Source organism: Polypterus senegalus, chromosome 11 (genome assembly GCF_016835505.1).
Source record: "Polypterus senegalus isolate Bchr_013 chromosome 11, ASM1683550v1, whole genome shotgun sequence".
NCBI lineage: Eukaryota > Metazoa > Chordata > Cladistia > Polypteriformes > Polypteridae > Polypterus > Polypterus senegalus.
In genome coordinates, this window is record NC_053164.1 from 965,598 (window position 1) to 992,095 (window position 26,498).

The 26,498-nt window shown below is 47.3% G+C and overlaps 1 protein-coding gene across 1 annotated transcript; it reads left to right on the plus strand.

The window, feature by feature from the left end:
* Positions 1–1,710: 1,710 nt before the first annotated feature.
* On the plus strand, positions 1,711–24,761 carry LOC120538645 (glia maturation factor gamma). The gene is made up of 7 exons (XM_039768027.1): positions 1,711–1,818; positions 9,091–9,187; positions 11,367–11,416; positions 14,888–14,937; positions 16,164–16,246; positions 23,898–23,971; positions 24,509–24,761. Exons 1-7 carry the CDS (start codon positions 1,816–1,818, stop codon positions 24,578–24,580), a joined length of 429 nt encoding a protein of 142 aa, XP_039623961.1. The 5' UTR covers positions 1,711–1,815; the 3' UTR covers positions 24,581–24,761.
* Positions 24,762–26,498: the final 1,737 nt, after the last annotated feature.

Genomic DNA, 26,498 nt, shown 5'->3' on the forward strand with positions numbered 1-26,498 from the left:
TCTAATGTTCTGGGGGAGAGGTAATGCTCTGGCCACACATGCTCCCAGCATAAAGGCGTCCCGGGTGAGCAAAGGCCCGGGCCATCTGCCACACTAATAAATAAATAAATATGAGTCTCATAGGTAAATAATTGAAAGGCACTATACAGTAGTTGTGCAAGATGTGAAAGGCGCTATATAAAAGATGGATGCATGAGCAGCTTTACAAAGGCCAGCTGTTCTGAGTGCCCTCAGCTGATTCGCCAGTCGTTCTCTTCTTGATGGCTGCTGCTTTTTTATTTTAAAGCTCACCATCTTTCTGTATTTCTGACGAGCCGGAGTTTGTGTTGCGATGACGGTAAGAGTCTGCTGTCCTTTTGAGGGCTGGAGGTCCCAGTAATGACACCTACTGTACCTCATCTCACCCTCAATCCCATTTAATCGAGTGGTGATGGACTTGACGTACAGAGTAGAGGGGGTGCCACACCCCCCCCTCTCAATAACCCACAGGGCTAATTAGCCTAATCTGCATGATTTTTGGGGATGTGGTGGGACACGGGCAATGGAGAACATACAAACTCTACATGGACAACAGCAGCCTATGAGATTTGTACTTGGGATGCTGGACCACCTGTGCCACCCATAATGGCACCCATCTATCCTTTTTCCAAGCACACTTTTTTTTTTTTTTAAATGAAAGGTTGTTGAGGGCCAACCTTGGCACCATGGGTTCCCGTCCCATCAGCTGTTCATACTCCTGCTCTGCCACATCACCAGACACTTTAACGTCATTAGAAAGGCTGATGTGGATGAACAGCAGGAACACAAACCAAAAAATGAATCTGTGTGACTGGCACAGAGATGGAAGTTCAAGTCCCTAGGGCTGCAGATGCCCGCCGACTACGTTTTTCTCTGTAGTTTAACTTTCTATGTCAGACAGTGCCATCTAGGGGTCAACAGCATAATTTGACTCTAAATTATTAAATCGAAATCTGCTGTAACTGATGGCACATAAAAGGCCCTAAAATTAAAGGGCATTCTTTCCGCATTTGGCCACAGACTGGAGTCCTAAACACTTTTAGTGAGGGTGGCAAGCACATGGACTTGGACACAGTGGTCCAACGCTTGGCACCAAACAGCCCAACTGACTGGGAAATTTGGGGTCATCCATTACCAAGGAGCTGCCCACATTGTACATTAGTAGCCACGTTTGAAGGCGACACCACTGAGGCAATGAGGACTTTAAAAAAAAAAAAATCGCCTGGGCATCACTTTGAAGATGTCAATCACAAAGAAACAAAGCAAAAAGCAGTGGGCATCCTGTCAGCTTGCCACCTAGTGATATTAAGTTGGGCAGTTGGTCTCTATTTGCCTACCTGTCAACATTAATGAGGGTATCTGCCTTAACTTATATAGCACCTTTCACCAACCACTTCAAATATCAAATGTGGGGGGGCAATCTGAATCCAAGGGTGAAGCTGCCCATTAATGGGCATTTCACAACAAGAGGCAAACCGTGTCCAAAGTACAGCTGCCGCCTGTGGGAAGCCCTCCATCTTGGCACCAGTTGTCCCCCCAAGTCTGCCAGTAGGCCAAGGTCTGGAAGCGGTGCCAATGAACTCACTGCCAACTGCCTAAATCCACACGTGCCAAACCATCCAGGACCCCTCCCCCCCAACGTGCAGCCTTCCTCCCTCTGCAGACTTCCTGCTCGAAAACCGCTGCTGTGTAGAAAAGGAACTCCGATAGCCGAGCGCATCCTGTCACAAGGCTGCAGCCGGAGGAACACCTCTGCCACCGAAAAGAGGAAACCGGGTGACTCGTCTCCTTCGAAAAATGGTAAGAAAGGCGCCTTTACTTCCGACCTCCAGTTTGGGCAAAGCAGGAAGGCTCAAGGAAATCCTGGAGGTAATAGGGCGCGAGGTGGGCAGCACAGCGGTGGGTCACGTGGGCATGAGCACCTCAGTAGGTGGGCCCAAAATGTTAAGAAGCTCAACACTTGGCGGGGAAGTAAAACTCCTCAGCCTACCCGGGTAGAGGAATTTAGAAAGTGGTCAGACTAGAAGACCACTGCGTCACTTGGGCAGTCACCAGCAGTAGCCAGCAGGTGGAGGCAGAACCAACACAAGTTAAGAGACATTGAACCATGGGACGGGTAAGTGGAGGGCACATGATGCCATGCCACACCTCAGAGTCCTCCATGCCACTGTCACCTGCCAAAAACGGATCCATTTTGTGACCTGCCTGTCCAGTTCAGGGTTGCATCCTGGCCAAGGACACCAGCAAATATTAGAAACTGAACTGAAAATGCCAACTCCATGGCTTAAGGATTCTAAATCTTAGAAATGAATACGTAAAATAATTTAATAATGGCTAGAAAAATAAATAGGAAAGCACTTTAGAATTGAGAAAAAGAGCGAGAAATGAAAGGCGCTATATAATAAGTCAGTGATTCTCATGTATTGAAACCAAAACAAATGAACTTAAACTACATTCTGATAGTAGAAAAATAAATACAGAGTTAGATAAATGTCGATTAAAGTAAAGTAGGTATCATTAATTAAAAAAGAACAAATTGGTATTAGTGGGCGCCTTTCAAAAAACGTTAGAGGGGCGCGATTAAAACTGTTAAGAAAACTCGGGTCGCAAATACTTAAAGGCTGAGAAACTCTGTAATCTGAGCACCGAGACTCAAACCAATTAGGAGGCGCGTTTATTTGGCAATGACGACCCGACACCGCTAACCCCGCGTGTAGCACGCCCGGGGGCTCCGCTCGTCCCCTCGATGCGGCCGCCGTTTCTACTCCGCTCTCAAAGTCTCCGCCTACATTCTGGAATCGTCGCGGGAAGGTTCTCGAAACCTGCGGACTTTCTGCACTCCGCGCACCTGCGTGTCAATCAGGCATCCGGCCCCGCCCATCTTCCCCGGACACTCGCTGGCCTCCTCAGTACGAAAGGCTCTCCTCGTCATGGCCGCGAATGCACGCAGCAGCAGCAGCAGCAGCGACCACCCCAAGCCCCCGGAGTCTCCCGCTTTTACGCTGCTCGCTGTTACCGCACGATTTGCAACTTGTTCGACTCGGACGGGGTTTGTTGTCATTCCTTTAGCTCGTGCTGATGCTGCTCGGAGTTTGGGTGACTCATCGTGCGATTTGTCAACGCCGTTAAATTGTGAAAGAGACTACGAGTATCCGCCGAATTCCGAACAACCGCTTCTCGAGAGAAAGCCCTTCAATCCTCGCCGCCGCCGCCTCCTTCTTAGAGTGATGCTCGGTGTTTGCGGATACGAGGATCGGCTGCGGTCAGATCTTAAAAACCGCTCTAGTACCGCCGACAGCCTTCGCGGTCATTTCAAGTAGACCGGGAGCTGAGCTGGGCGGGGCGTTGGCGGCGCCCAATCACAGTCGCAGTCTTCCTCACAGCTGATGCGATACCCACATGCCGCGAATCACTCATCTTGTGACGTGTGCTCCTGACGTGTCCTCGCGCCTTTTGTTCAGCTTTGAAATGGCGAAGCAGTCGGAGCACCCGGAGAACGTGGAGGCGGCCACATAGAAGTGCAGGTGACCAGTTTTACTAAACGGGATCGAATGGAGGGTGAAGTCTTCATCTTTAGGTCTGGCTTTGAGCGCTGATGCGATTGTTGAATTGATTACGTTGATGGTGTTTTTTTTTTTTTATTTAAATTATTGGTGATTATGTGTTTGTGGTGCAAAAAATTGAAACCTTACAAAGGAGTTTTCAGGAAATGATCAGCTTCACAAACAATGGGAACCCTGTGCAAAACCCCCCTGTCTAATAAAATGAAAAATGGCTATATCATTTACAAAACCAGTAGTGTGTGTGTGTGTGTGAAAAATAATTTGGGCTACTGTTTGTTATGAAAGGCGCTATATAAAATGTCAAGCTTACATGTGTTAAGTCTACCTGCGGTTCACATTGCAACGTCCTGGGAGTCTCTTCACCAACTAATGCCTCAGCCTACAGACATTAAATACATACTCTGTTATACAAAAGGCGCTATATTGTCAAGGTTACATTTCATGCTGTCCACGGCTCCCATTGCAGCTTTGTGTGGTGTCACTTCACCCGCTGGTGGTTGTGACACCAGGACACTGAAAAAACAATACTGTGCATGGAAAAGAGAGTGCTTGTTGTGACAAGGCGCTATATAAGCGTGCCTAAATCGTAAGTATGATGTCCACCATGAGTTGGTCTCATGTCACTTCACCCACTAGTCTTACAGCACAGAGTCACTGAAAAAAATGGTACAGCATGTGAGGAATAATTTGGGGTAGTGCTTCCTAGAGCAAGACGCCCTGTTGAACCTCAGGTCTTCATGTTTAATTCCCTGCCACCGCTGTCATTGTGTGAGTCAGAAAAGCAGTGCTGTCTGTGACAAATCCTTTGGGCTAGAAAGGCGCTATATCAAGTCCCAGCAACTTTACCTCCCCCTTCAATGAGCTGCTGTTTAATCTTTTGTAAGTCACCTGACTTGCCAGAGCTCATGTTGGTAAAGGTGGTCAACGTGGAAAGGCGCTACATGAAATCTCAGAATCACAGCTTCGGCCCCCAGTGCTGACTCAGTAGTTATGAAGCCATAACAATATGGAGACCCCTGTATTCCAATCCATTTATTCAGCACACAGTGCAGCCAGTGCCTTTCCTGGTGGCATTGGGTACAAAGTAGGAAGTAAACCAGGAGGGGCCGCCAGTCTCTTAGAGGGCACCCTCACTCACTCGCTCATACTGGGCCACTTTAGAGTCACCAGTTCACCTAATATGCATTTCTCTGGGCCTATGGAGACATGGGCAGAATGGGCCCACTCCACACAGACCTTTGAACCCAGGACTCTGTAGGTCCCCAAAGCTTTCAATGACATGTTACCTGGGGGGACCCAGAAAATCACCGTGTGTTGTGTTTTCTATAAAAAGGCGCTATATACTTGTGAGGCAAGGGAAAGAATGAATGCAGCGCCCCCTTGTGGCTGTAGTTCAGTCTGGCTCTGTGTGCCCCCTGCTTTCTCCTTATTCCCACCTAACTGGTCAGTCCTGTGTAACTGAATCCAGCTCCTGCTAACTCAAGTCCTTATGCTGTCTGAAAATGACCTTGAGTTGTGCCTGCCATGGAAAGGCGCTATATACCTGTGCTCTCTATTCCCGTTTCTTTTAGTCCCTACAGTACAGCATTGCCTCCTCAATAAGTGACTGGCTGTGTGTGAAGGCTGGCACGGTGTGCCCTGTTGTGCTTTCTTCTGGTCCTGTCACCCCAATGTTTCAAGTCCTAATTGTGTATGAAAATCGCCTTGAGTTGTGTCTGCTATGGAAAGGCGCTATATACCTGTGCTGTCTTTGATGAGGTTAGGAGCACACACTGATACAGTGCATTGCTGCACACACCACACGGCAAACCAACTCAGGATCCAGATTCGGACCCGAGTGCAGCCATACAACGGGTGCCCGTTTTTTTTTTTTTTCACTCCCTACAGTACAGCATTGCCTCCTCAACAAATGACAAGGGCAGTGACCCCCCAGTCCTGTCACCCCCATTGTCCTGGTCTGTATTAATGAGTCAAGCTCAGAGTGGTCCAAGTCCTAATTGTGTATGAAAATCACCTTGAGTTGTGTCTGCTATGGAAAGGCGCTATATAATTGTGCAGCCTGACTGAGTTGCTTCACCTGCTGGTGCTCAAAGTGTACAAATGCACATAACTCAGATCCCACTTCTGAACCCCATCATACATTACTGCCTCCTCAGCAGGTGACCAGGGTGGTGCCCACTTGAGGGCTGGCACAGTGTGCCCTGCACTTTTCTGCCTGTTCTCCTCTCTCATTGCCATGTGCAGGATTCATGAGTCCAGCTCTTGGTGATCCAAGTCCTTATGGTGTGTGAGAATCATCTTGAGTTGTATTCTCTGTTGAAAGGCGCTATATACATAGGCAACGTGAGTGAGTCACTTCAGCTGCTGCTTTGGATAAAAGGATGAGATGAATGGACGAACAGCAGATCCCTGCATTGCTGTAGCGAGTTTTAACGCAGTCGTGCCATCTCGTTTGTTTCTGCAGTTCTGCACCTGGGCACGTGGGCTCTGGACTGACAGATGGACAGACGCCTGTGTCCTCATGCAGGGACCCCCTGTAACTCCATGTCATGACCCAGGATGGTCTCTCCACCTTGCCCGGCTGGACCTGACCTGACCTGAACCTTCCAGCAGAGAAGGACAATGCAGAGGTGGACAGAGGCTGCACAATGGATGGCTTATTTGTCCCCCACTGTCCCTGTCATTTTTTAATTAAAAAGTACTTGGGCTTCATATCAAGCATTTCAAAATGTCTTCATATGTGCCTTTTTTTGATAATTGGGGAGGTGGAACCCCTGAATAATTTCTGGGTTAAAAAACTGTCAGAAAATCTTCATGGACCGTGAGCACCTCGGCCGTGTGAGTGGACACAGGTGACCAGAAGTAATCAGCCAGTCCATGCGAAGGGACATCATAAGAGCAGGCTTCCCTCAGCCACCTGGTCACCGAAGTCACACACGCCGTGAAGGAAATGGAGGCGTCACAAAGGCAAGTTAGCTTTAGCCCCGTGGGGGGGAAGGTTTGGGGGTCCGGTGGTTGCCCTCCCTTAATACTCAGCGGGTGTCGTCGGCAGTTTACAAAAATCCGAAATGAGAAGCTCAGCCTTTTATCAGTAAACCGCACATCCTGTTGCGTAAGGCGCCTACCGAGGCCTCGCTTTACGAAAAGTGCAGGCACTGACCCCGACTTTAACAGTCCACGGCGCCCAGACTGCATGGCAGTGCCCCCTTGAGGCTGTAGTTCAGGGTGCAAGATGGCTGGGCCTGAAGACTGGCTCTGCGTGTCCCACCTAAATGCTTTGCCCATCACCTGGAGTTTTGTTCTTTATGGAAGGCGCTATATGGATGTTTGATGTTCAACAAGATGTCGGAGGTTCACCAGTTCTTAACGCTTATGAAGGTGTTGTTTTTTAAACTATGTCAATATTTCTGACGTTTTGTTTCTTTTAACCAATTTTCCTCCTCTGATGATGAAATGAAAACCTAAAACCACAGGATTTCAAAATGAAAAAACCTAAATGGTCAAACATCGCAAGCAGATAAGGGAAGTCGAGGACCTCAGAGTTGTACGTTGAAGGATAGGAAGCAGGCTGGCGTCACATCTCAGGCGGGTTCCTCTGCTGGCTGCGGTTCAGAGTTTCCTTTTGTGTCTTTTTTGTTCATCTTTGTTAAAGTTACTTTTGTTTGCTGCTTTCTTTGTTGTCTGTGCATTTGTTTTATGTGTTTTGTGTGCTGGTGCCCTAAGAGGCGGGACCACCTGCCAATCACCACCAGGTGCTGCCTCCTGCCCAACAAATCCTGAGGGTCTTCCACAGTTCCCGGTGGTTCTTTTTGTTATGATGGGGAGTCCTAAAGCATTTAAGTCTCTAAAGTACTTTGAAAAATGCTGACTGGAGGGGGAAATGCAGCCAAAATCCCTGGCCAGACACAAAAAGGGCCACACAGAATCTTTATAAAATGCTCTTCAATAACAGTGAAGATCCATGGAGCACAGAGGCAATAGGATTTTCCCAAAACCAGAAGGGAATCCAATACAACCAAAAGTCCCAATACAGAAATAAGCACAAAGTCCAAATCTGAAAATCGCAGTAAACGTAGAAAATGACAGTAACTCCCCACTCACTAGAACTTTCAAAATGAACCACCGGGATCAGATTTATAGTACAGTACCTGGTTGTGATCGACTGATGACCCTGTCTCTTGTGGGACCACCCACAAAACTCCAAGAACATTGTCCAGGCGTAGAAAAGAAAACAAAACTGACCGTAGTGACTCAAAATTGAACAGTCAGTCAGTCAGTCAGTCATTATCCAACCCGGTCACACGGGTCTGCTGGAGCCAATCCCAGCCAGCACAGGGTACAAGGCAGGAACAAACCCCAGGCAGGCGCCAGCCCACCACAGCAAAACTGAACATAAAAGATGTAAAAGGAGACATTGAGCCCCAACCCAGGGGAGGAAACTTAGCTGAGATATAACAGCCTGAACCTTCACTGGCCTGCCCAGAAGAGGCCCTCCCCAAGGCTGCAAGTCCCCAAACTGCTACCTGCAGGCTGCAGCCTTCACAGGCCTAACAGTGGGGGAGCTTGCTTGTAAAGTTCCAAAAATTAAAATGGTGTCAAAATGCCCAACAAGTGAGAGAAACTTTAAAACCTCTGGCATGAAAGTACAAGGGAGTGAGGAATCTTTATGAAAGGAATTTATTTAACAAGATAAAGAGCAGCGTAACAAACTGCCCAAAAGAGCAAATAAAGGATTTACCTAAAATGGCAATAAAAACTGCAGCCAAGGCCCAATACACAGGCCAGCAAACAAAAAATCCAAGAAACCAAAAATCAATCAAGAATCATCAATCGCCTCAGTAAACTCCGCTACAAACTCAATGCCACACTGCTGGGCCCTTCTCTCTGGTCGGCTTATAAAGCAACAGGGAGGAAATGTCAGGGTGGCCCCGCCTCCTGGGGCTCCACCCACAAAGTACATGGAAGATTGGCGCATAATTAATGAATAATATGACAATATTAATAACAAAACCAACAATGAAGCGGAGAGGAAACAGCAACGAAGATGTGGCATCAAGCCGGGGTCTTTCAATAGCCCTGAGGTACCTGGTGCCCCCCCTAATGACCAGAGCACCTGGGGGCTCAGCTTTCATTCAATTAGGAGCCCCGTCTCAGCAGTCAAGGAAGACAAAAGGTGAGTAATCAGCGATCAAAGGGTGCAGAACGATAACGAAACCCACCTAAACCAAAAAGAGGGGTGAAGCCCTGCAGTTGTCTTAACGCCCTGGGTGGAGTGGCGGCACATCCGGCTGCTTTATTCATTTTTTTTATTTTCTGATTTCCGGAATATTCCGGCAGTGGAGTTAGAGTTCAGTTCCCACCAGAGGCCCCTTCACCGTGGGGTACCAAAGCTTTTGTTTGGACCAGCACCTCCTATTGGCCTAGTGATGAGTGTGAAATTCTACCTTGTAATCCCGGCTGCCGGACTCTTAACTAATTAACGGAGTTCTTCCATTTTTTCTTTTGCCAGTCCGACTCCTTGGTGGTGTGTGATGTCGATGAGAGCCTCAAAGAAAAACTGAAGAAATTTCGATTCCGCAAGGAGACCAATAACGCAGCCATCCTGAGTAAGTCCTCTAGTCACTGGTGTGGGGGGAGAGCTGGAGTTGGTGGTCTCATACATCTCCATTTTAGCTTTGCTGTTTTTTATTAATCTCGTGCTCAGCCATGTCGACGTTATTGTCGTGCCTGGTATCGAGTTGTGTCTTCCTAACTTGTGGGAGTTTAGACTCCGTTTTATTGTTGGCCATGATGTCTGTCTGCGGTCATGTGACCACCGGACGTCTGACATGTGACATCATCGAGTCACGGTGATTTAAGATGGTAGTTCGCTATTCTGCGTGATGCTGGTCTACCTGGAAAACCAAGAGTCGGACCCCGAGACCACCCGTCAGAAAGACAAAAACGGGCAGAGGTTCATAAAGGGAAAGTCCAAAATGGGACGGAAGCCAACACGTGGCAGTTGGACTTATCTGATGTCACATGATGTGACTCCTAGTGTTTGGTCACGTCGGACCTGCTGACTGCGGTTGCCTGCCGTGCTGGACATCGCTGGGCCTGTCACATGCGGTGACTGCGTGATGACTGCTGGGCTCGCCCCTTTTCCTGTCAGCCAATGGCGTGCTGTGTGATGCACTAACAGGCCTGACAAGCTCCGGCACAATCTCCGCTCTCCGCTTTCCTATTGAGTTATGGTGTGGAATACACGAGACATCAGACAGACGAGCGTCTGTTGTGTTTGTGATGTCCCGTCGTCCTCATAGCTGCTTTAAATGTTTTGTGCTACTGGATGAGCTTCTGATGGTTTTCAGCTCTCATACGCACACAGAGCTGCCGCTGCGACTGAAGACAATGTCTAAATTGTTTGAGGGGCACGTCGTGAACTAGCTGCCGTGAGATGCCGGGGATGTCACATTACGTGACACATTAGCGTGGCACCAACTGCCTCCAACTCCCTAAGATCGAGTAAATGAAGGCTATGGCTGAAAATCACTGGAAAAGTCGCCTAACGTGGCCATCGTGACGATCAGACGCCATACAGTCGAGGGTCACATGCCCACTGATGCAGCAGGCCACAAACATGACGGCACCCAGAGAAAGCAGTAACAAAATGGCAGCGATTGTGAGAATTCAAAATGGAGTCACGTTATGGTAAAGATAATTAAAAAAAATCAATTAAACGTAATGAGAAACAAAACCACCTGTCGAATCATCCTGAGAGTGGGCTTGGACCTTAGGGTGTCTTTGGACGAGGACTGTTGGTTTACGGTCTGCTCTTGATACCTCGCTATAGTTTGGGACTTTTGACGCCGGTGCCATTCACACTTTTTTCTTTTGTCACCTCCTGCTCTGCTTTCCAGTTCTTGCTTTTGACGTCTTGCTGTCTTTATCTCTGACGGTTTAAGGTCAGGACAGACGCTCAGCCACCATTTTACACTGAGGGCCATCGTCACAGGCGTTTACATGAATTTATTCAGCGGGTGACCACGATAATCCACTCTAGGAGACACTAAAGGCACTATATAATAGATAGATAGTGTCACTGTGCCTGCCGCCATGCTTGGCAGGACTCGGGCAGTGCATGCTGGGATATCTTACGTGGGTGCCTGCCTGGGGGTGACTATGCTGGGGGTGCCACCAAATGAGAACTGAGTGTAATGACCTGAGCAGGCCTTTCAGTTTGTCCACCTCATTGGTTGTCATTCTGCTTGTCTTTCAGTCTGTCTGTCCAGCTGCCCTGTATGTCAGTCCATTCAGTTTCACTCTCTGCCTGTCTGTTCAGCACTTTCACTATGTCTTGTCTGTCAGTCTGTTCAAATGTCAGTCCATCTGTCCACCTAACTGAGTGTCCACTTGTCTGTCTGACTGACTGACTGACTGACTGTCTCCCACCTTACTGGCCTGGCTGTCGGTCGGTCTGTCTGTCTGTCCATTGTCCTGTGTGTCTGTTCATCTGTCCAGCTGTCTGTAAGCGGCAGTCCACCTCATTAAGTGTCTGCACGTCTGTCCATCTGACTGTCTTTGTCCAACTGGCCTGTCTGTCTGTCTGTCAGTCAGTAACTGTATGTCTCTCTGCTGGCCTGTCCAACTCTCTGTCTTTGTCTCTCATCTCAATGACTCTCCATGTCTGCCCTTCTCTCTGTCTGTCTGTCTGTCTGTCTGGGCTCTCCCGCTGGACAGGTAGCTACAGGACCGATGACGGCCAATGACTGCGCTCGCATCATTTGGTTTTCTTTTCTCTTGCAGTGAAAATCGACAAAGAGAAACAGCTTGTGGTTCTGGAGGAGGAATACCAAGTAAGTGGTGACAGAGGCGTGGATGGTGACGGGTGGGCGAGTGGAGTGACGATCAACGGGAAATGCAATTGGGACAGTAAGGCAGGCCATGTCCCCACCTATGTCCCTATCCCTGTCCCCTTCTCCATCTCTGTCTCTGTCGCATTGTTCATTTCAAAGTATAGATGGATGGATAGATAGATCTGAAAGACACTATATAATAGATAGATAGATAGATAGACAGACAAATAGATAGAAGGCACTACAGGGTGGTCCAGATCTAATTATGCAATTTTCATTACATGTGATGCCGATAGATGGCAGTGAAATCAGTGAATTAATTCAATGTAAGTCCATTTTCGTTTATTACAAGATATTTCAAACAATTCTTTTGTCTTGTACTGTTTTCCTGCATTGCATTAAAAGTTGCATAATTAGATCTGGACCACCCTATATATGATAGATAGACAGATGTGAAAGGAACTATATAATAGATAGATAGACAGACTATCTATCTATCTATCTGTCTGTCTGTCTATCTATCTATCTATCTATCTATCATATAGTCCCTTTCACATCTATCTATCTATCTGTCTGTCTGTCTGTCTGTGGTCCATACACATCCCAGAATGATTGAAAAGGATTGAAATTAAAAAGAAGCAAAACCTTCTGACTTGGCAGTGCCAGTCCCAGTGAGGCACTATAGGGGTATCTTGTTCTTAATATGAAGGACCCCCCCCATCCCCTTGTGTTTCTCCACTCACTTCTCCTGAATGATTTCCTTCTCTGAAAGTCCTCGGTGTTGTTGTGTCACAGAGAGGATGTGCAGCGTTGTTCATAATGGCACTCGGGTTTGATTTCATTTTCTCCTCCTCGTCTTCCTCCAAGGGGTCCAGAGTCTGTCTAATCCTCCACTTCAGTCTATCTAACAGGCAGACTGCAGTGGGTCCAGGTGGTCTACCACAGGAGGACTCCTATAGTCTAGGACCGGCCTCTCAATGGTCTTCACGAGGTGAGATGTGAGAGCCACTGGTCTGCAGTCTTTAGATCAGGAGTTGCCCGACGTCTTTGTAACTGAAGTAATGTAGGATGATTTCCACAGCAGTGACACTTTCTGGAGCCTTAGTGACAGGCTGAGCAGGTTCTCATATAAGACCAACATAAATAATAAAATCAACCATCTGACGGCTTCTAGTGATGGTTCCCAGCTGGCACATGGGTGAAGACTCAGGGTCTTGTAGAGACCACTGACCCTGCATTCCCGTAATCAGGTTTCAGACTAGCATCAGGAGACAAGGTTCAGCCATTTAAGTTGCTTTACTGCGCCTTCAGAGCCGAGTAGCCATGTTCGAGAGTGTGCCCGGTGACAGACTGGCGTCCCTGCCAGGGTTGGCCTATGGCTTGTGCCAACAGCACCTTCAGAAAGGCCCCAGACCCTTCTCTTTTTGCTCATTTTGTTCTCTTGGATCCAAATCATGTAAATTTTTTTTTTTTTTTTCTTCATCCAGCAGCACCCAGCATCCCAGAATAAGTGAAAATGAAAACAGGATTTGAGACATTTTGCAGATTTAATAGAATTAAAATGGACCCATCCCATTGACACTCAGCACTTCGTTGAAGCCCCCTTGCCAGCGATTCCAGCCTGGAATCCTCTCAGGTCTGCTCTGACAAGCTTCACTCACTCCTGGATGTGAGGACTTGCTGCCATTCTCCTCAGCAGACCCCCCTCGAGCTCTGACCGGGTGGATAAAGACCATCGGTGGGCCGCTGTTGTCAGGTGTTTACTGAGATGTTCGACTGGAGTTCAAGGCTAGGCACTGGCTGGACCACCCCAGATCGTTCTCAGAGTTCTCCCAAGCCACTCCTCTTGTGACCCTCTCACGCGGTCTGAGGTGTTCTGTAGGTTTCCATCAAGGGTCTCTCTATCTCTCTCTCTGTACTTTTGTCCCATCCCAGCTTCTCCTCAGCCCTGTCTGGTCCTCCCATGTTTTACTGTTGAGATGGCACTGTGCAGGTTTCCTCATGACATGACACTTCGAATTGGGGCCAAGTGGTTCACCTTTGGTTTAGTCAGAGCAGAGGGTCTTCTTTCTCAGTCTGTGGGTCCTTTGGGTGCCTTTCTACAAACTCCAAGCAGATGTCCATGTGTCACTTACTGGGGACAAGCTTCTGCCTGGCCTCTCTTTAAAAAGGGGCGGTTAGAGGTGGTGGTCCTTCTGGAAGTTTCTCCCTTCTTCCCAGATGTTCTCTGCCGTTCAGACCACCGAGTTCTCAGACCCCTCTCTAATGAATGCCCTTCTTCCCCAATTGCTCAGTTTGGCCGGGTGGTCCGTTACAGTTAGAGTTTGTGGTCCTTCTTTCATTTCAGAATTCTGGAGGCCACTTGTGCTGCAGACGTTGCTATGGCATTCCCAGATCAGCACCTTGTCACAATCCCACCTTGATGCCCTGCGAGCAACTCCTCGGACCCAATAGCTTGGCTTTTTAATCCACCTGTGCCACCTTCTCTAGACTGGTGTGTGCCCGTACAAGTCGTGTCCCATCGTTTGAGCTGACTTCAGGTGGACTCCAAAGAAGGGGTACAAACATCTCAACAATGATCCATAGATTGAGAAGCACCCAAGACAAATCTCAAGTGGGATTCAGGGGGTCTCCACACTTGTGACTATTGGGGTATTTCTTTTTATTATTATTATTTTTAATCCATTTGCACAAATTCCTCCAATTCTGTTTCAGTTTGCCATTTGAGGGTATTGAGTGCTGCGATGGGCTGGCGCCCTGCCTGGGATTTGTTTCTGCCTTGTGCCCTGTGTTGGCTGGGATTGGCTCCAGCGGACCCCCATGACCCTGTAGTTATGATATAGCAGGTTGGAAAATGGATGGATGGGTATTGAGTGTTGCTTGATGAGGAAGAAAAAAGAAATGAATTGGAAAGACTTTAGCACAATGAAAACATAAAGGGGTCCGAAGTCTTGGTGGAGGTGCTGTTGGCACAAGGCATAGACCAACCCGTAGGCGACCCTCTCCCATTGCGAATCTTAACTCTGTGTGACCCAATGGGTGGTGACCCATAGTTGAAAAACCAATATCTTATGTCTTAGAGGGGTCCATCCATCCATTCACCCGTCTTCCAAAGCCGCCCTATCCTGAGTAGGGCTGCAGGGAAGCTGGAGTCTATCCCAGCAAGCATAGGACGCAAGGCAGGATATCACAGCATGACATAAGAATGGCTGCCTGAGCAGCTGTCTGCTATCTGTTGAGGAAGGTGAAGAGGAAATTGAGGAAGAATTAAAACAGAATAAATGATAAGGCACTATGGGGGGGGGGCAGCAGGGGGAGTTCCATAAAGAATCCCACCCAGCAATCAACAGAAGGAGTAGAAGAACAAAGACAGGAATTGCAGACCTGCTGTGTGCGATAGGCGCCACGAGGGGGCGCCAGGAGTGACTTTCACATCCTCTGCTCTGCCCTTCACCTCTTCTGTCATTTCAGGACATTTCTCCGGACGAGCTGAAGAACGAACTTCCAGAGCGACAGCCGAGATATCCTTTACTGTTCTCATCCCCACAGTGCCTGCCTGCTTCGGTAGTCGAATTTCACGACGGTGGCCGGCCGCTCATTTTAACGTTTTTAACATGGCGCCCTCTGGTGTTCAGTCACAGGACTCTAAATTAGGGTGAATTTTTATTTGGACTCCTTGGCTTGACGTCCTCTGGTGGTCAGTTGCTAAACTCCAGCGTAGGGCAAATTTGGTTTGAACTCTTTAGCCTCGGTTGTCATACTTCATCTTAGCATAAGTTTCCATTTTAACTTTTTATTTTTTTCCCATGGTGCCCTTTGGTGGTCACTCACATAATGCCAGCTTCGGGCAATTGTCTGGTGCCCTCTGGGGGTCAGTCACAGGAATCTATGCTACGGTAAGACTTTATTTTAATGCTTCTTCCTGGTGCCCTCTACTGGTCAGTCACGGGACTTTAAAATAGGGTGAGTTGTTAGTTCAACCCTTTGCTGTGTTGGGTGGTCAGTCGTGAGACTTCAATTTAAGACGAGTTTTTAGTGTAACTTTTTCCTTCTTGTGTCCAGTCAGAGGACTGCAGCTTGAGATGAATTTTCTTGTGAACTCTTTGGCCTTGTGCCCTCTGGTGGTCAGTCTGCAGGACTCCATGTTATGACAGGCTGTCATTTTAAATGCCTTAATCTTAAGGTAACCTTTCATTTTAGTTCTTTTCTCTGCCGCCCTCTAGTGCTCAGTCACAGGACTCCAGCTTATGATGTTTTCAGTTCAATTCTTTGGACTGGCACCCCCTAGTGGTCAGTCTGCAGGACCCCCACCTTATGAGCGGTTGCCAATTTCAATTCCTTTAGCTTAGGGCAGCTTTCCATTTTAATGCCCCCTGGTGATCAGTTGCAGGACTCCAGTGTAGGAGGAGTTTTTGTGGTATCTTTGTGGCCAGGTCCCCCCGGTAGTAAGTTGTGATACTTTATCTTAGGACACGTTTCCATTTTGCCTGCCAATGCGCCCTCTAGGGGTCACTAGAGAGACATCAGCTCAGGTTAAGTTTTCATTTTAACTTTTTTTTTTTATTTAGTGCCCTCTGGTGGTCAGTGTTATACTATGTTTTCTTTAATATTCTTTTTTCCTTGTCACCCGCAATGAGTTTTTATTTTAACCCCTCGGTCATGTCAGGCACCCCGAGTGTACTGATGTGCTCGGTCATCATGGCCGCCCTCTGCCACCCTCCTCCCGTTTTCCTTGACAGCTTTACACATTTGTCGTCTACAGCTACAAGTACATCCATGACGATGGCAGAGTCTCGTTTCCCCTCTGCTTCATCTTCTCCAGTCCTGTTGGTGAGTGCAGCGGCTTCGACTTTTCTTCATTTCATGCATTTTCAATCTCCATTAAGCCAATTCTTGGGCCTGAGGGCATTAGAGAGAAGGCTGGACCCACCCAAGATGGGCACACCACACCAAATCCATTGTGTTTATTGCTAAGTGGCCCTGACACTCACAAATCCAGTGCCAGTGCCAGTGCCATGATACTGAGACACTAAACAGTTGACCCTGACCTGCATCGGGTGGCTTGGTGCAGATTGTGTCACCATGCAGCCCAGACTCCTGAAGCTGGTCACTTCTCTCAGCTTGTGGTCCAAGTTGGCATATCGGGGCAGTCATGGGTGAGGATGGGTTCATTCTGAGGTCAGTGCCCAGTCTGCCAGTTCATGTGAGTCATGCTCACCACCAGGGCTCTTCTTATCCAGCCTTCTCAGGGTTTGCAGGTCATACCCACCATAGACGTGTGTGACTCCAGCTGGCACTTTCCAGCCCTTCATTCCCATACCAGTTTGTTTAGGTCTATGCTTGACTGGCATTTTGTGCCCACACAGTGGCTCTGTCAAGCTCAACTACTTTGAGCAACACCCTGGCTGGATCCTGTTCCCAGTGTTAGTGCCAATGTGCCAGGGTATGGCTATCAAAATGACCAAGCCTCAGTCCTAGGATCGCTGGCACAAGTTCATCCTCTGGTGTCTGGGGTGCTGCCTCTCCTGATAGTCCTGGGCATAAGGCAGGAACCACCTGTTAACTGTAGGGCCCATTCAGGCTTACCCACCTGGTGCCAGTTTAGAAATGCTAGTTAACTTGACCGAAAAATCTTCAGGGGCTTGGAGCTGAACCACCTGGCACACCTGCTCATTTGCCATGCTCTTAAAAGGAGGGCGTCATCGCTGCTCCTCTGTCATGCCCCCTTTATCTATTTTTTTTTTTACTTTACCCAGGTTGTGATCACGTGACGTTACTGTGAAAGGCGCTATATATTTACGTATTTTTAAAAGAGAAATACTCTCTTGGTTGACTCTCATCTGGATGAGGTGGCTTTTGTATGAATGTGGGTTGTGCCCCACATATTGGCACAGTCATCCTGCCACATGGCAAAGATATGCTATTAAACTAACTGGCCCCATGTGTGTGCCATAGTGCCCAGTGACAGACTGGCACCCCTTATATGGTCTCCTTCTTCGCCCCTGGGTACCCATTAAAGCCTCCCGAATGCCAATTATATGAAAATGAAATCAACTGTGCAGTACACGTGTTAAATGCTTTGGCGTGGGCTTCACCATGAAAGGCACTATATAGGAAACATGAGATTACAGACTCACTGTGTGACCCCGAGTCACTAAGCCTGCCAGTTGTACTGCTGCAGAAACATGATTAATAAATAAATAAATATATAAATATCATGATTAGATTATTAATAAACATTCAAAATTTCCTTGACCCATTAAACATGTTCATTTACTGCTCGCTGTTGAAAGGCACTATATAGTTATTTTAAATAGGCAATCAGATCACATACAAGTTACACCTCAAGTACAAGACATTGACTGTCATCTGGCTGGGCTGCCTTTTGGATCGCTTTGCTATGCCCCCTCACATTGGCACTGTTAAGCTGACTGGCAGTTCTTAACTGGCCCAATGTGTGTGCCATAGTGCCCAGTGACAGACTGGCACCTCCTACAAGGTCCCTTTCTTACCTCCAGGGTCTCTGCAGCCCTGAACTTAACATAACAGCCAATTCACCGCACTTTGCTCTTAAGGTTGTGGTCGGCGTCACTTTCAGTTTCACTGCCACTGTCACTGTCACTGTCACTGTCACCATCGTGCTATATTTGGCTTCTCTTCTCCAGTACTGTGTCACCACCCAGTGGCAGAGACTTTGAAGTGCAGCTGACAGTCCTGCAAATCACTTCAGCTGTCGGTGCCCCAGTTGCAGCCACCCTGGGAATGCATTGGGGTGGTGTGTGTGTGTCTGTGATGTAAGGCACTATATAAAAATGTAAAGATGATGGCTTAGTGCCCAGTAAAGACTTCCTGTGTGTCCGTGCCATTGTTAGGCATATGACAGTAAATTGTAATGTGCTGCAGCTTGAAAGGAGGGAGGTTGGGAGCAGACGCTGATTACCACCCAGATTGAGATCCAATTACAGCCGTGCAATGGGTGATGCATCAAGGCGCTATATAAAACCAGATGAGCTGTCATGTGCTCCTGACTGAGTAAGAAAGTCGAACCAGCTGATCTTTACCGGGCCTGTGAAGCAGCACTCTGGACTATTGTGTTAAAGGCGCTATATAGCAACACAATCCTTCCAGTTTATGTCTCATTACTGCCACCCGGTGTGACCCTGCATGGCAGGGGGTCTTTTCAAGAAATATAAATGTAACTGTAGGGTTCCCTGCCAATAAAATGCTTTTGCATGTATCACCGTGAAAGGCGCTATATAGGACCAGGAGACTCCATTTTAACTCTTCTCTCTTTGTCTTCTGGGAGTCTGTTGTGCGTCGTCTCTGGCCTGGCGCCCTCTGGCGGTCAGTTCCAGTTTCCCTTGTCACTTTTGTTTTTCCCTGGCGCCCTCTGGTGGGACGTTGTGAAACTTCAGGATAGGATGATTTTGAATATTTTTTTTTCCTCTCTGGTGCACCCTGATGGTCACTCTTGAGATGCCATCCTAAGATGAATTTTTATTTTATAATTTTAGCCTGGTGTCCTCTGGTTGTCAGTCACAGGACTTCATCCTATGATAAGTTTATTTTAATTGGTGCCCTCTTGAGGTCGCACTCCTCTTAGGTTCAATTTTAACCCTTTGGCCACATTTGCCACCCTAGGTGTACTAAGGTGCCCTCCTCTTGTTTTCCAAGACAGACTTTTACTTGTGTCGTCTACAGCCATAAGTACGGCCATGATGATATCAGAGTCCCCACCGGAGTAACACTCTGTGTGACAGGCACTATATAGAAATGCAGTCTTTCCAGTGTGGTGGCCATTAGTGCCTCCCTCTCTGACTTTGCATGCCATATTTCTAGGAATATGAAGGCAACTGTAAAGTGCTGTACCTTGAAAATGTTGTTCACTATGCAAGGCACTATATAAAAACTGAGTGACCCAGAATGAAATATAACATCAGCCAGCTTTGCTGCTACAGCACTGTGATCAACATAGAAAAATTATGATTCCGTTATCTTTAAATAAAGAGACTTTGGGAATCGGGCCCTGTGTGAAAGGCACTATAAAGAAACACCGTCTTTCTAGTTCAGTGCCCATTGATGTCTTCTCTGTGACCCTGAATGCCATCTGAAGGAGCATGAAAGCAACTGTGAGGTATGGCATAGGCTTCACCGTGAAAGGCACTATATAAAAACGTACGATTACAGACTCACGGTGTGACCCCGAGTTAAAAAGCCTGCTAAAAACATGATTGATAAACAAATATCCCGATTAAATGAATAATAAATATTCACACTTTACTGGGCTCATAAAGTACGTGCCCTCTTTTGAAAGAGCGTCTCTCCAGTTTAGTGCCCACTAACACCCCCCAATATGCCAGAGATCCAATTTCAGGATCATAAAAGCAGCAGTAGTGTAGTGCCCTGTACCCGTACGTGCTCTGGGGTGCTGCGGGCTATGAAAGGCGCTATATAAAAGTGTGACATTGGCCACTCAGTGTATGTGCCCTGTGTGACCCTGAGGGCATCATTGGATCTGCCAAGGCACCACCTGAAGGACTGCACTGTAACTATAAGGCGCCTGATGTTGACTAGTTTGCTGTGGGGGGTCACAGCGGGTATTAAAAGTCCTGGGTGAAGCACCAGCCCATCCAAAGTGGGCATCAAGGGGACGAAGCCCGCCACCATTATAAGTATATCTGTGAAACTGAGTGAGTCTCCTCACCGGTGTTGTGTGTGGACATGCTGATCTGCTGATGAAAGGCGCTATATGAAAAGAACAAATGCTAGAAATCTGTTAACTGGGGCGAATGAGAGAAAGACAGAATGACTAAAGTCACAAGTCTGCACTGTCCCTGTCCCCATTGTAACAGATGTTATAATGAAGCTGCTCCCCTTTATATCATTTTAATCTGGGGGTCTCCCATTGCTAATGGCCGTCTCCTCTTCCTCTTCCTCACTTTCTGGTCTAGCTTTGTGGCCTTGACTCTCCAGCTCATCCTCAGGTCGGTGCCCTCTGGTGGGGAGCTTGTGGCACGACGCCCACTGATTGGTATTCACAGTGTGGCACCTATCATCTGAAATATGATCACATCTCCATCTCTGTGAGCCCACGTTGTGCACGGCGGGTTACGCGCATCTGTGTCTTCATGCATTATTAATCACCGCCGAGCTCACCCGCCTCGCATACGTTTTTTCTTTTTTTCTGTTCTATTATGGGATAAAAAGGACCGACAGGGGAGGTGGTGACAAGGCACAGAGATGCCAGGCTGCTGGAGGATTAAAGCTGGCATTAAAAGTGGCTACCGACATTTGACAGGAGTTTTAATGTTTCTTAATGAGGATCTGACTGGTTAGGCGGACAGCAGAGCCAGAGAGGTGCACAAGAGTGAGGGGGCGAGAGGGGGCTTTGGGGGGTCAGCACAACAATCCCCCATTTCAAGCAGAGTGAAGCCAGGGGAGCCCATCACAGTAAACAGGGCACTACAGGGACACAGTGACGTGACTCCTCACCCTGGCGAATGAGGCGGAGTCAATGATTAGCAAATGAATGGGACAGGGCGGAGTCAGTATCACAGCAACTAGGTGCAACGGGGACACACCCACATGACTCACCATTAGTGCAATACAGAAAGGGGTGGAGTCAAGGTTTAACAGGGGCAGTGCCATGAAACTGAAGTAGGTGGAGTTACCATTACATCACCTAACCCCAGTTAGATGCTTAAAGGGGCGGAGTCAGATCACAGTGAATACTGAAAAGGTGGAGTCACCATTACGGTGAGCGAGACTTAACAAGGACACGCCCACTTGACTCCACTTGAGTGAGAGGCTGAAATGCATAAAACTCACCATTTAACTGATTGGTTTATAATTGGGGCACACCCACAAGTCTTGGTCCCATTGATTTGCTAAAAGGGGCGGAGTCAGCCGATCAGTGACAAGGCTTAACAGGAACACATCTGCACAAGTTGTCACCTATAAATGCTGAAGTAGGCGGAGTCACAATAATGATTGGTGCAAAACTAGGACACCCCCAATGAGATGCTTACAGAGGTCAGACCACAGTGACCGGGGCTCAACAGTGACACACCCTCCTGAGTGAGATTCTCGAAGGGGTGGAGTCACCAGTATAGTGATCAGTACATAACTCGACTCAGCTTACCTTAATGAGATGCTGAAAAGGGGAGGAGCCAGCATCACAGTGACCGGGGCTTATCAGGGACACGCCCATATACTTTGTCCCCACTTTATTAAGCCAGGTTATCACGTGCTCACCACATGTTCATGACTGAGGTCATTTTTCTTGACACAGCAGTGGAATTTTGTGTGAAAGGCACTATATAGAAACACAACCTTTCCAGTTCATTGCCAATTTCTGCCACCCCGTGTTTGACCCTGCATACCAGGGATCCTCCTATGGCAACATGAAAGTAGTTGTAGTGTGGCATGCATGTAAAATACTTTGAGTGCCTCACCATGAAAGGCGCTATATTGACCTATGAGACTGCAGACTTTCCCCTTGTCTTCTGGTAGTCTGCAGTGTGGTTTCATGTTCAGGTTTTGGCCTGGTGCCTTCTAGTGGCCACTCATTGGGCACCATCTTTGTGTCCCCCTAAATAACAAATGACGGCTCCTTTCCTTACTGAACACCTTTAGCACAGTCGGGGTCTGTGAAATGACTTCAGTCACAGTGATCTGACTGCACAGAGGACCTTGTGTTATTATATAGCGCCTTGGATAACGCACAGTACAGTTTAAATACTCTGTGGACACTCGTACAACTTATTCTGATCAGAGAAAAGTCAGTGGCATGAAATGAACAGGTGGGTCAGCTTATACAGTTCAGAGAAGTCCGAAACCCTTCATTGGTGTTGCAGTTTCATTTCATATTCCCCCCAGTATGAGCACGGGCTGGCAGCACTCACTGAACCGGAGTCTTTGTTATTTACAGGTCTGTAGCCACTAGAGGGCAGCGTTCTCTCTTGGAAATACTCAAAAAAAAAAAAAAAAATCAGCAGACAAGGGTCCTGAGAGCCAATCACGCAATGGATGTTCAATTCTTAAATCCAGAGGTCTAAGATGCTAAAACCTCAACTAACTTTTATTAGCCGAGAGCAGGGATGCCCTCTTTAACTGTAGGAGCTGGAGCTGTTCAAGTTCTCATGAGCTGCCATTGACACCTGCCAATCGAGTCTGTCCTCTTAGCTCAGAGGGTTTGAAGTTCTGCTTTAGCTCACAAGGAAGTCACATGCCATTTAAGGATGGCACTTAGTGGCAGTGCTAGTTGAAGATGGGAGCCATGAGAAGGCATCTAAGGGAGTGTGGAGTCACACTGACAGTGACCGGGACTTAACAGGGACACACCCCCATGACTCACTCAGGCAATGCTGACAGGGGCGGAGCCAGTCCTCTAAGCTTAACAGAGACACGCCCACATGAGAAGTTGAAAGGGGCGCAGTCACCATCTTAACTACTGGTGCTTCTACTTCCATGAGCCACAGATCAGACTCCATTCAAACTCTTAGCTGTCCTATTTTGACATCCAAAGAAATTGTTTCCTGTTAAGGGTGGCCTTGGCACTTGGCATGCAGGGCTGCCTTAGCCATTGAATGTCTCTGTGCTTTACTCAAGGAGGAGGTGTGTCTATTCTATTTGAATGTTTTGTATATCCTGTATAAGTGCCTTGAGCTTGGGAAAGGCGCTATATAAATCAAATGTATTATTATTATTATTACATGTTGAAAGGGGCGGGGTCACTATAGCTGGAGTTTAATAGGGACACACCCCGATTGCACACCTGTAGTGACTGACTTAAAGAGGTGGAGTCACATTCACAATGACCGGGGCTTAACATGGACACACCCACATGACTTGTGACAGGTGACAGTGCCTTTCCTTACTCCGTTCTAAAGTTTTTATATTTTTACAGTGGCCAGTGACATGTTTTGACAGCACAGGTGACATTGTGACACAATATAGTGCCTATAATAATGAACACTATTCCAGGACAGTTTGTAGGTACAGTAGAATTTTTTTAATACAGCGTACTTTAAAGATATCATTCTGATCAGAGAGAAGACTGATTGATTTTCTACAGTATAGTGCCTTTCACAGAGAAATCTAAGACCCTTTATTGGTTTTGCTGTTTCGTTTCATACTCCCCAGTGTGAGCACAGACAGGTGGCCCTCGCTTTGGGTCACACAGGAGTCTGAACCTCTGACCTTGCCATTTACAGGATTGTAGCCACTAGAGGGCAGCATTATCTCTCAGGCATGCTCAAAAGGGGGTGGAGTCACATTCACAGTGACCGGGGCTTAACAGAGACACACCCACATGACTAGCCCCTCCTCCAGTTTGATAAAAAGGATAACATAAAAGTTGCTCTGTACAATCAGTATGGCTGCAAAGCTAGGCATCCCATTTGCCCAGATGCTTTTGATGCCACCTGTGCCAAGGCTGGTGCCCAGCTCTTACCTTCCCTCTGTGTTTTGTGCCTTGTAGGATGTAAGCCGGAGCAGCAGATGATGTACGCTGGCAGTAAAAACAGACTGGTGCAGGCTGCAGAGCTTACCAAGGTAAGGGTGCTGGCATCTCTTGGGCTTTCAGTACCTGGAAAAGGTTCAGTCACGGCGGGCACATTGCCAGGGTCTTGTTTGAAGACTGGCTGAGATCTTAGTTTTGCTGTTCTTGTCAGGATTCCATTACAGAACATGCAGCTTTATTTCATGTCGTTTTATAAATGATATCTATTTTTATTTTTATTGTTAGCTTTCATGGCAGATGGCTACGCCTTTCAGGTTTTTAATGAGCCTCTCATGTCAGCCCTGATTGTCCTTCAGAAGGACCCAAAGGTCCATTAATGAGGGGATAAAGGCCATTTTATTTATATAGCGCCTTACCCGCACTAAGACATTCAGAATGTAACCTCAAGTGACGGACCCTCCAATCACAAAGGGATCAGCAGGCTCATCCAATGGGGATCTGCCTGATTAGCATGTCCAGCCAGGCAGGCAGGTGAAGCGTCCAATCAGAGCTCGTGGTTGTGAGGTTTTTCTTTGGGGTCTGCCCATTTCTTAGGAGGTCCCACTTAACACATGATGGTCTCCGTCTAGGTGTTTGAGATCCGGACCACAGAAGACCTGACCGAGGACTGGCTGAAGGAGAAGCTCTCGTTTTTCCGTTAAACTCTGCACCGTTCCGTCACCTGAGGGCTGCAATGTCCACGTTCAAGATGGCGGTAAAGGCTAACAGTTACGTTACGGAGACGTCACACCCTCCCTCCCTGTCTGGCATTTCATTTTAAGATATCGATCCTTTGGTGTTGTCTCCCATAATTTGATCACTGAAATAAAAGATGAAAAAATGCCTGTGGATTGCTTACTGAATGGTATCTCAGCTCACGGGTCCTACCAGCTGCCTCCTGGTGGTCCCCACGGAACTCCAGGATTGTTCTCCTGCCACACAAAAACTCGCCAGCTTCACCTGAGGGGCTCGACGCATTGCTGCAACTCCAGAACTCGGAATTCCACGTCCCCTCCTCTGTAACTGTGGCACTTGAGGGTCAAAAATCCACACCCACTTCACCAGCAATCCACCAATCAAAACAAAGCACCTGCTAGAGCCCGCCTTCTGCACTTGGATGGGTCCAAATGACAGTTTTGATTCCACAGTGTGGCGTGTGGTGGCACTGGCATAAACACATAAAGAGATTGTAATGGCCACCGTCTGTACCTCATGGTCAGTGCCCGTTTGTGGGGTATCCATTGTGGACCCTCACACACTTGTCTACTCACTCTGTTGTAGTTTTGTTTTAATCCATTGTGATTGTCTCTTATATAGTGCCTTTTGCGTTCATAAGGATCACATGTCCAGCACCTCCTGACTCACCAGTACGAGGAAAAACCCCACATGTGAGAAACCATTTGATTGTGTCTTGAGGTCTTATTATGCCAAACTTCAAACCTTTTGGGGTTCCCCCTTATTTTTGGCCCATTAGACCCAAACAAAACCCCTCATTTTAGACCATTTATGGACTCTAATGTTTGCACCCTTTACCATGATGTGTCTTCAGCCACAGTGACCAGAAGGACATGAAGTTGTGCAGGCCACACCATCAACCACCACCTGATGGGGTAAGAGGGGTCCAAGTTATTCATCTTAACGGTACCAGTAACTCAGGTATGAGGGGTCTCACTGTATGCTGCCCAGTCATAGTGCTGATGTTTGATTCTTCACCGGTGGTCCCAGCCCGCTATCAGCCGCTCCCACAAGGTTAGAAATGACAAATTCAAGGTCAGTGACGACGAACCTTTACTAGCCCTCTGTGGCTCTCCCTCAGATGGGGACAAATGACACATTTCTGTTACAATCGAGAGCATTTCAGCTTCAAACATTTACATTGAAGCACATTTTAATGTTTGAAATATTTCAAGCTATTGTTTAATTTGTATTTCTACCTCATTCAGTAAATATTTTGAAAATCCTGAGTTACGGCGGCTTACACTAATTTAGGTTTTGTGTTTGAATTAATCAAACTATTATATAGTGCCTTTACATCTCTCTATGAAACAGCGCCAGTCACATCAGCCTACACATCTTTTATACTTCCTTTTGATGTCTGCTATCCACGTCTATCATTCTTATGTTGATCAATCTCTTATATAGTGCCTTTTAAATCTATTGATTATCTATTTCATATCGCCTCTCGCAGGTCACTATAAATAAGTGCCAGTCACATCTACTTTTGTATCTATTATTATATTACGTTTCCTATTTTTCCACCTTCATAAAAGCATATGTTTCTGTGTGTCTGTTTGATTGCTAAGTCTCTGTCATCCCAGCAGATGGCGCATCACAAACATTAACTCTGCCTGTATGAGTCCCGTACCACACAGCATATAATAGAGACCTGCGCATTGCACGTTTCATTCCAACCGACGGTGCATCGTACATATTTAGAAAAGTAAAATGCATTGTGTTTTTATTCCAACCGACGGTGCATCACACATTTTATGAATGCTGTGCCAAGCAGCATCAAACATAGACATGTGCACTGCATTTGTCATTCCAACGGATGGCACTTCACAAATATTAACACTGCCT

What these genes read in the sequence shown, in the direction of transcription:
- LOC120538645 (XM_039768027.1), top strand. An exon ending in TTCTGGAGGAGGAATACCAA is followed by an intron (nt 11,417 to 14,887) that starts GTAAGTGGTGAC and finishes CTGTCATTTCAG; the next exon opens with GACATTTCTCCGGACGAGCT. An exon ending in CTTCCAGAGCGACAGCCGAG is followed by an intron (nt 14,938 to 16,163) that starts ATATCCTTTACT and finishes ACAGCTTTACAC; the next exon opens with ATTTGTCGTCTACAGCTACA.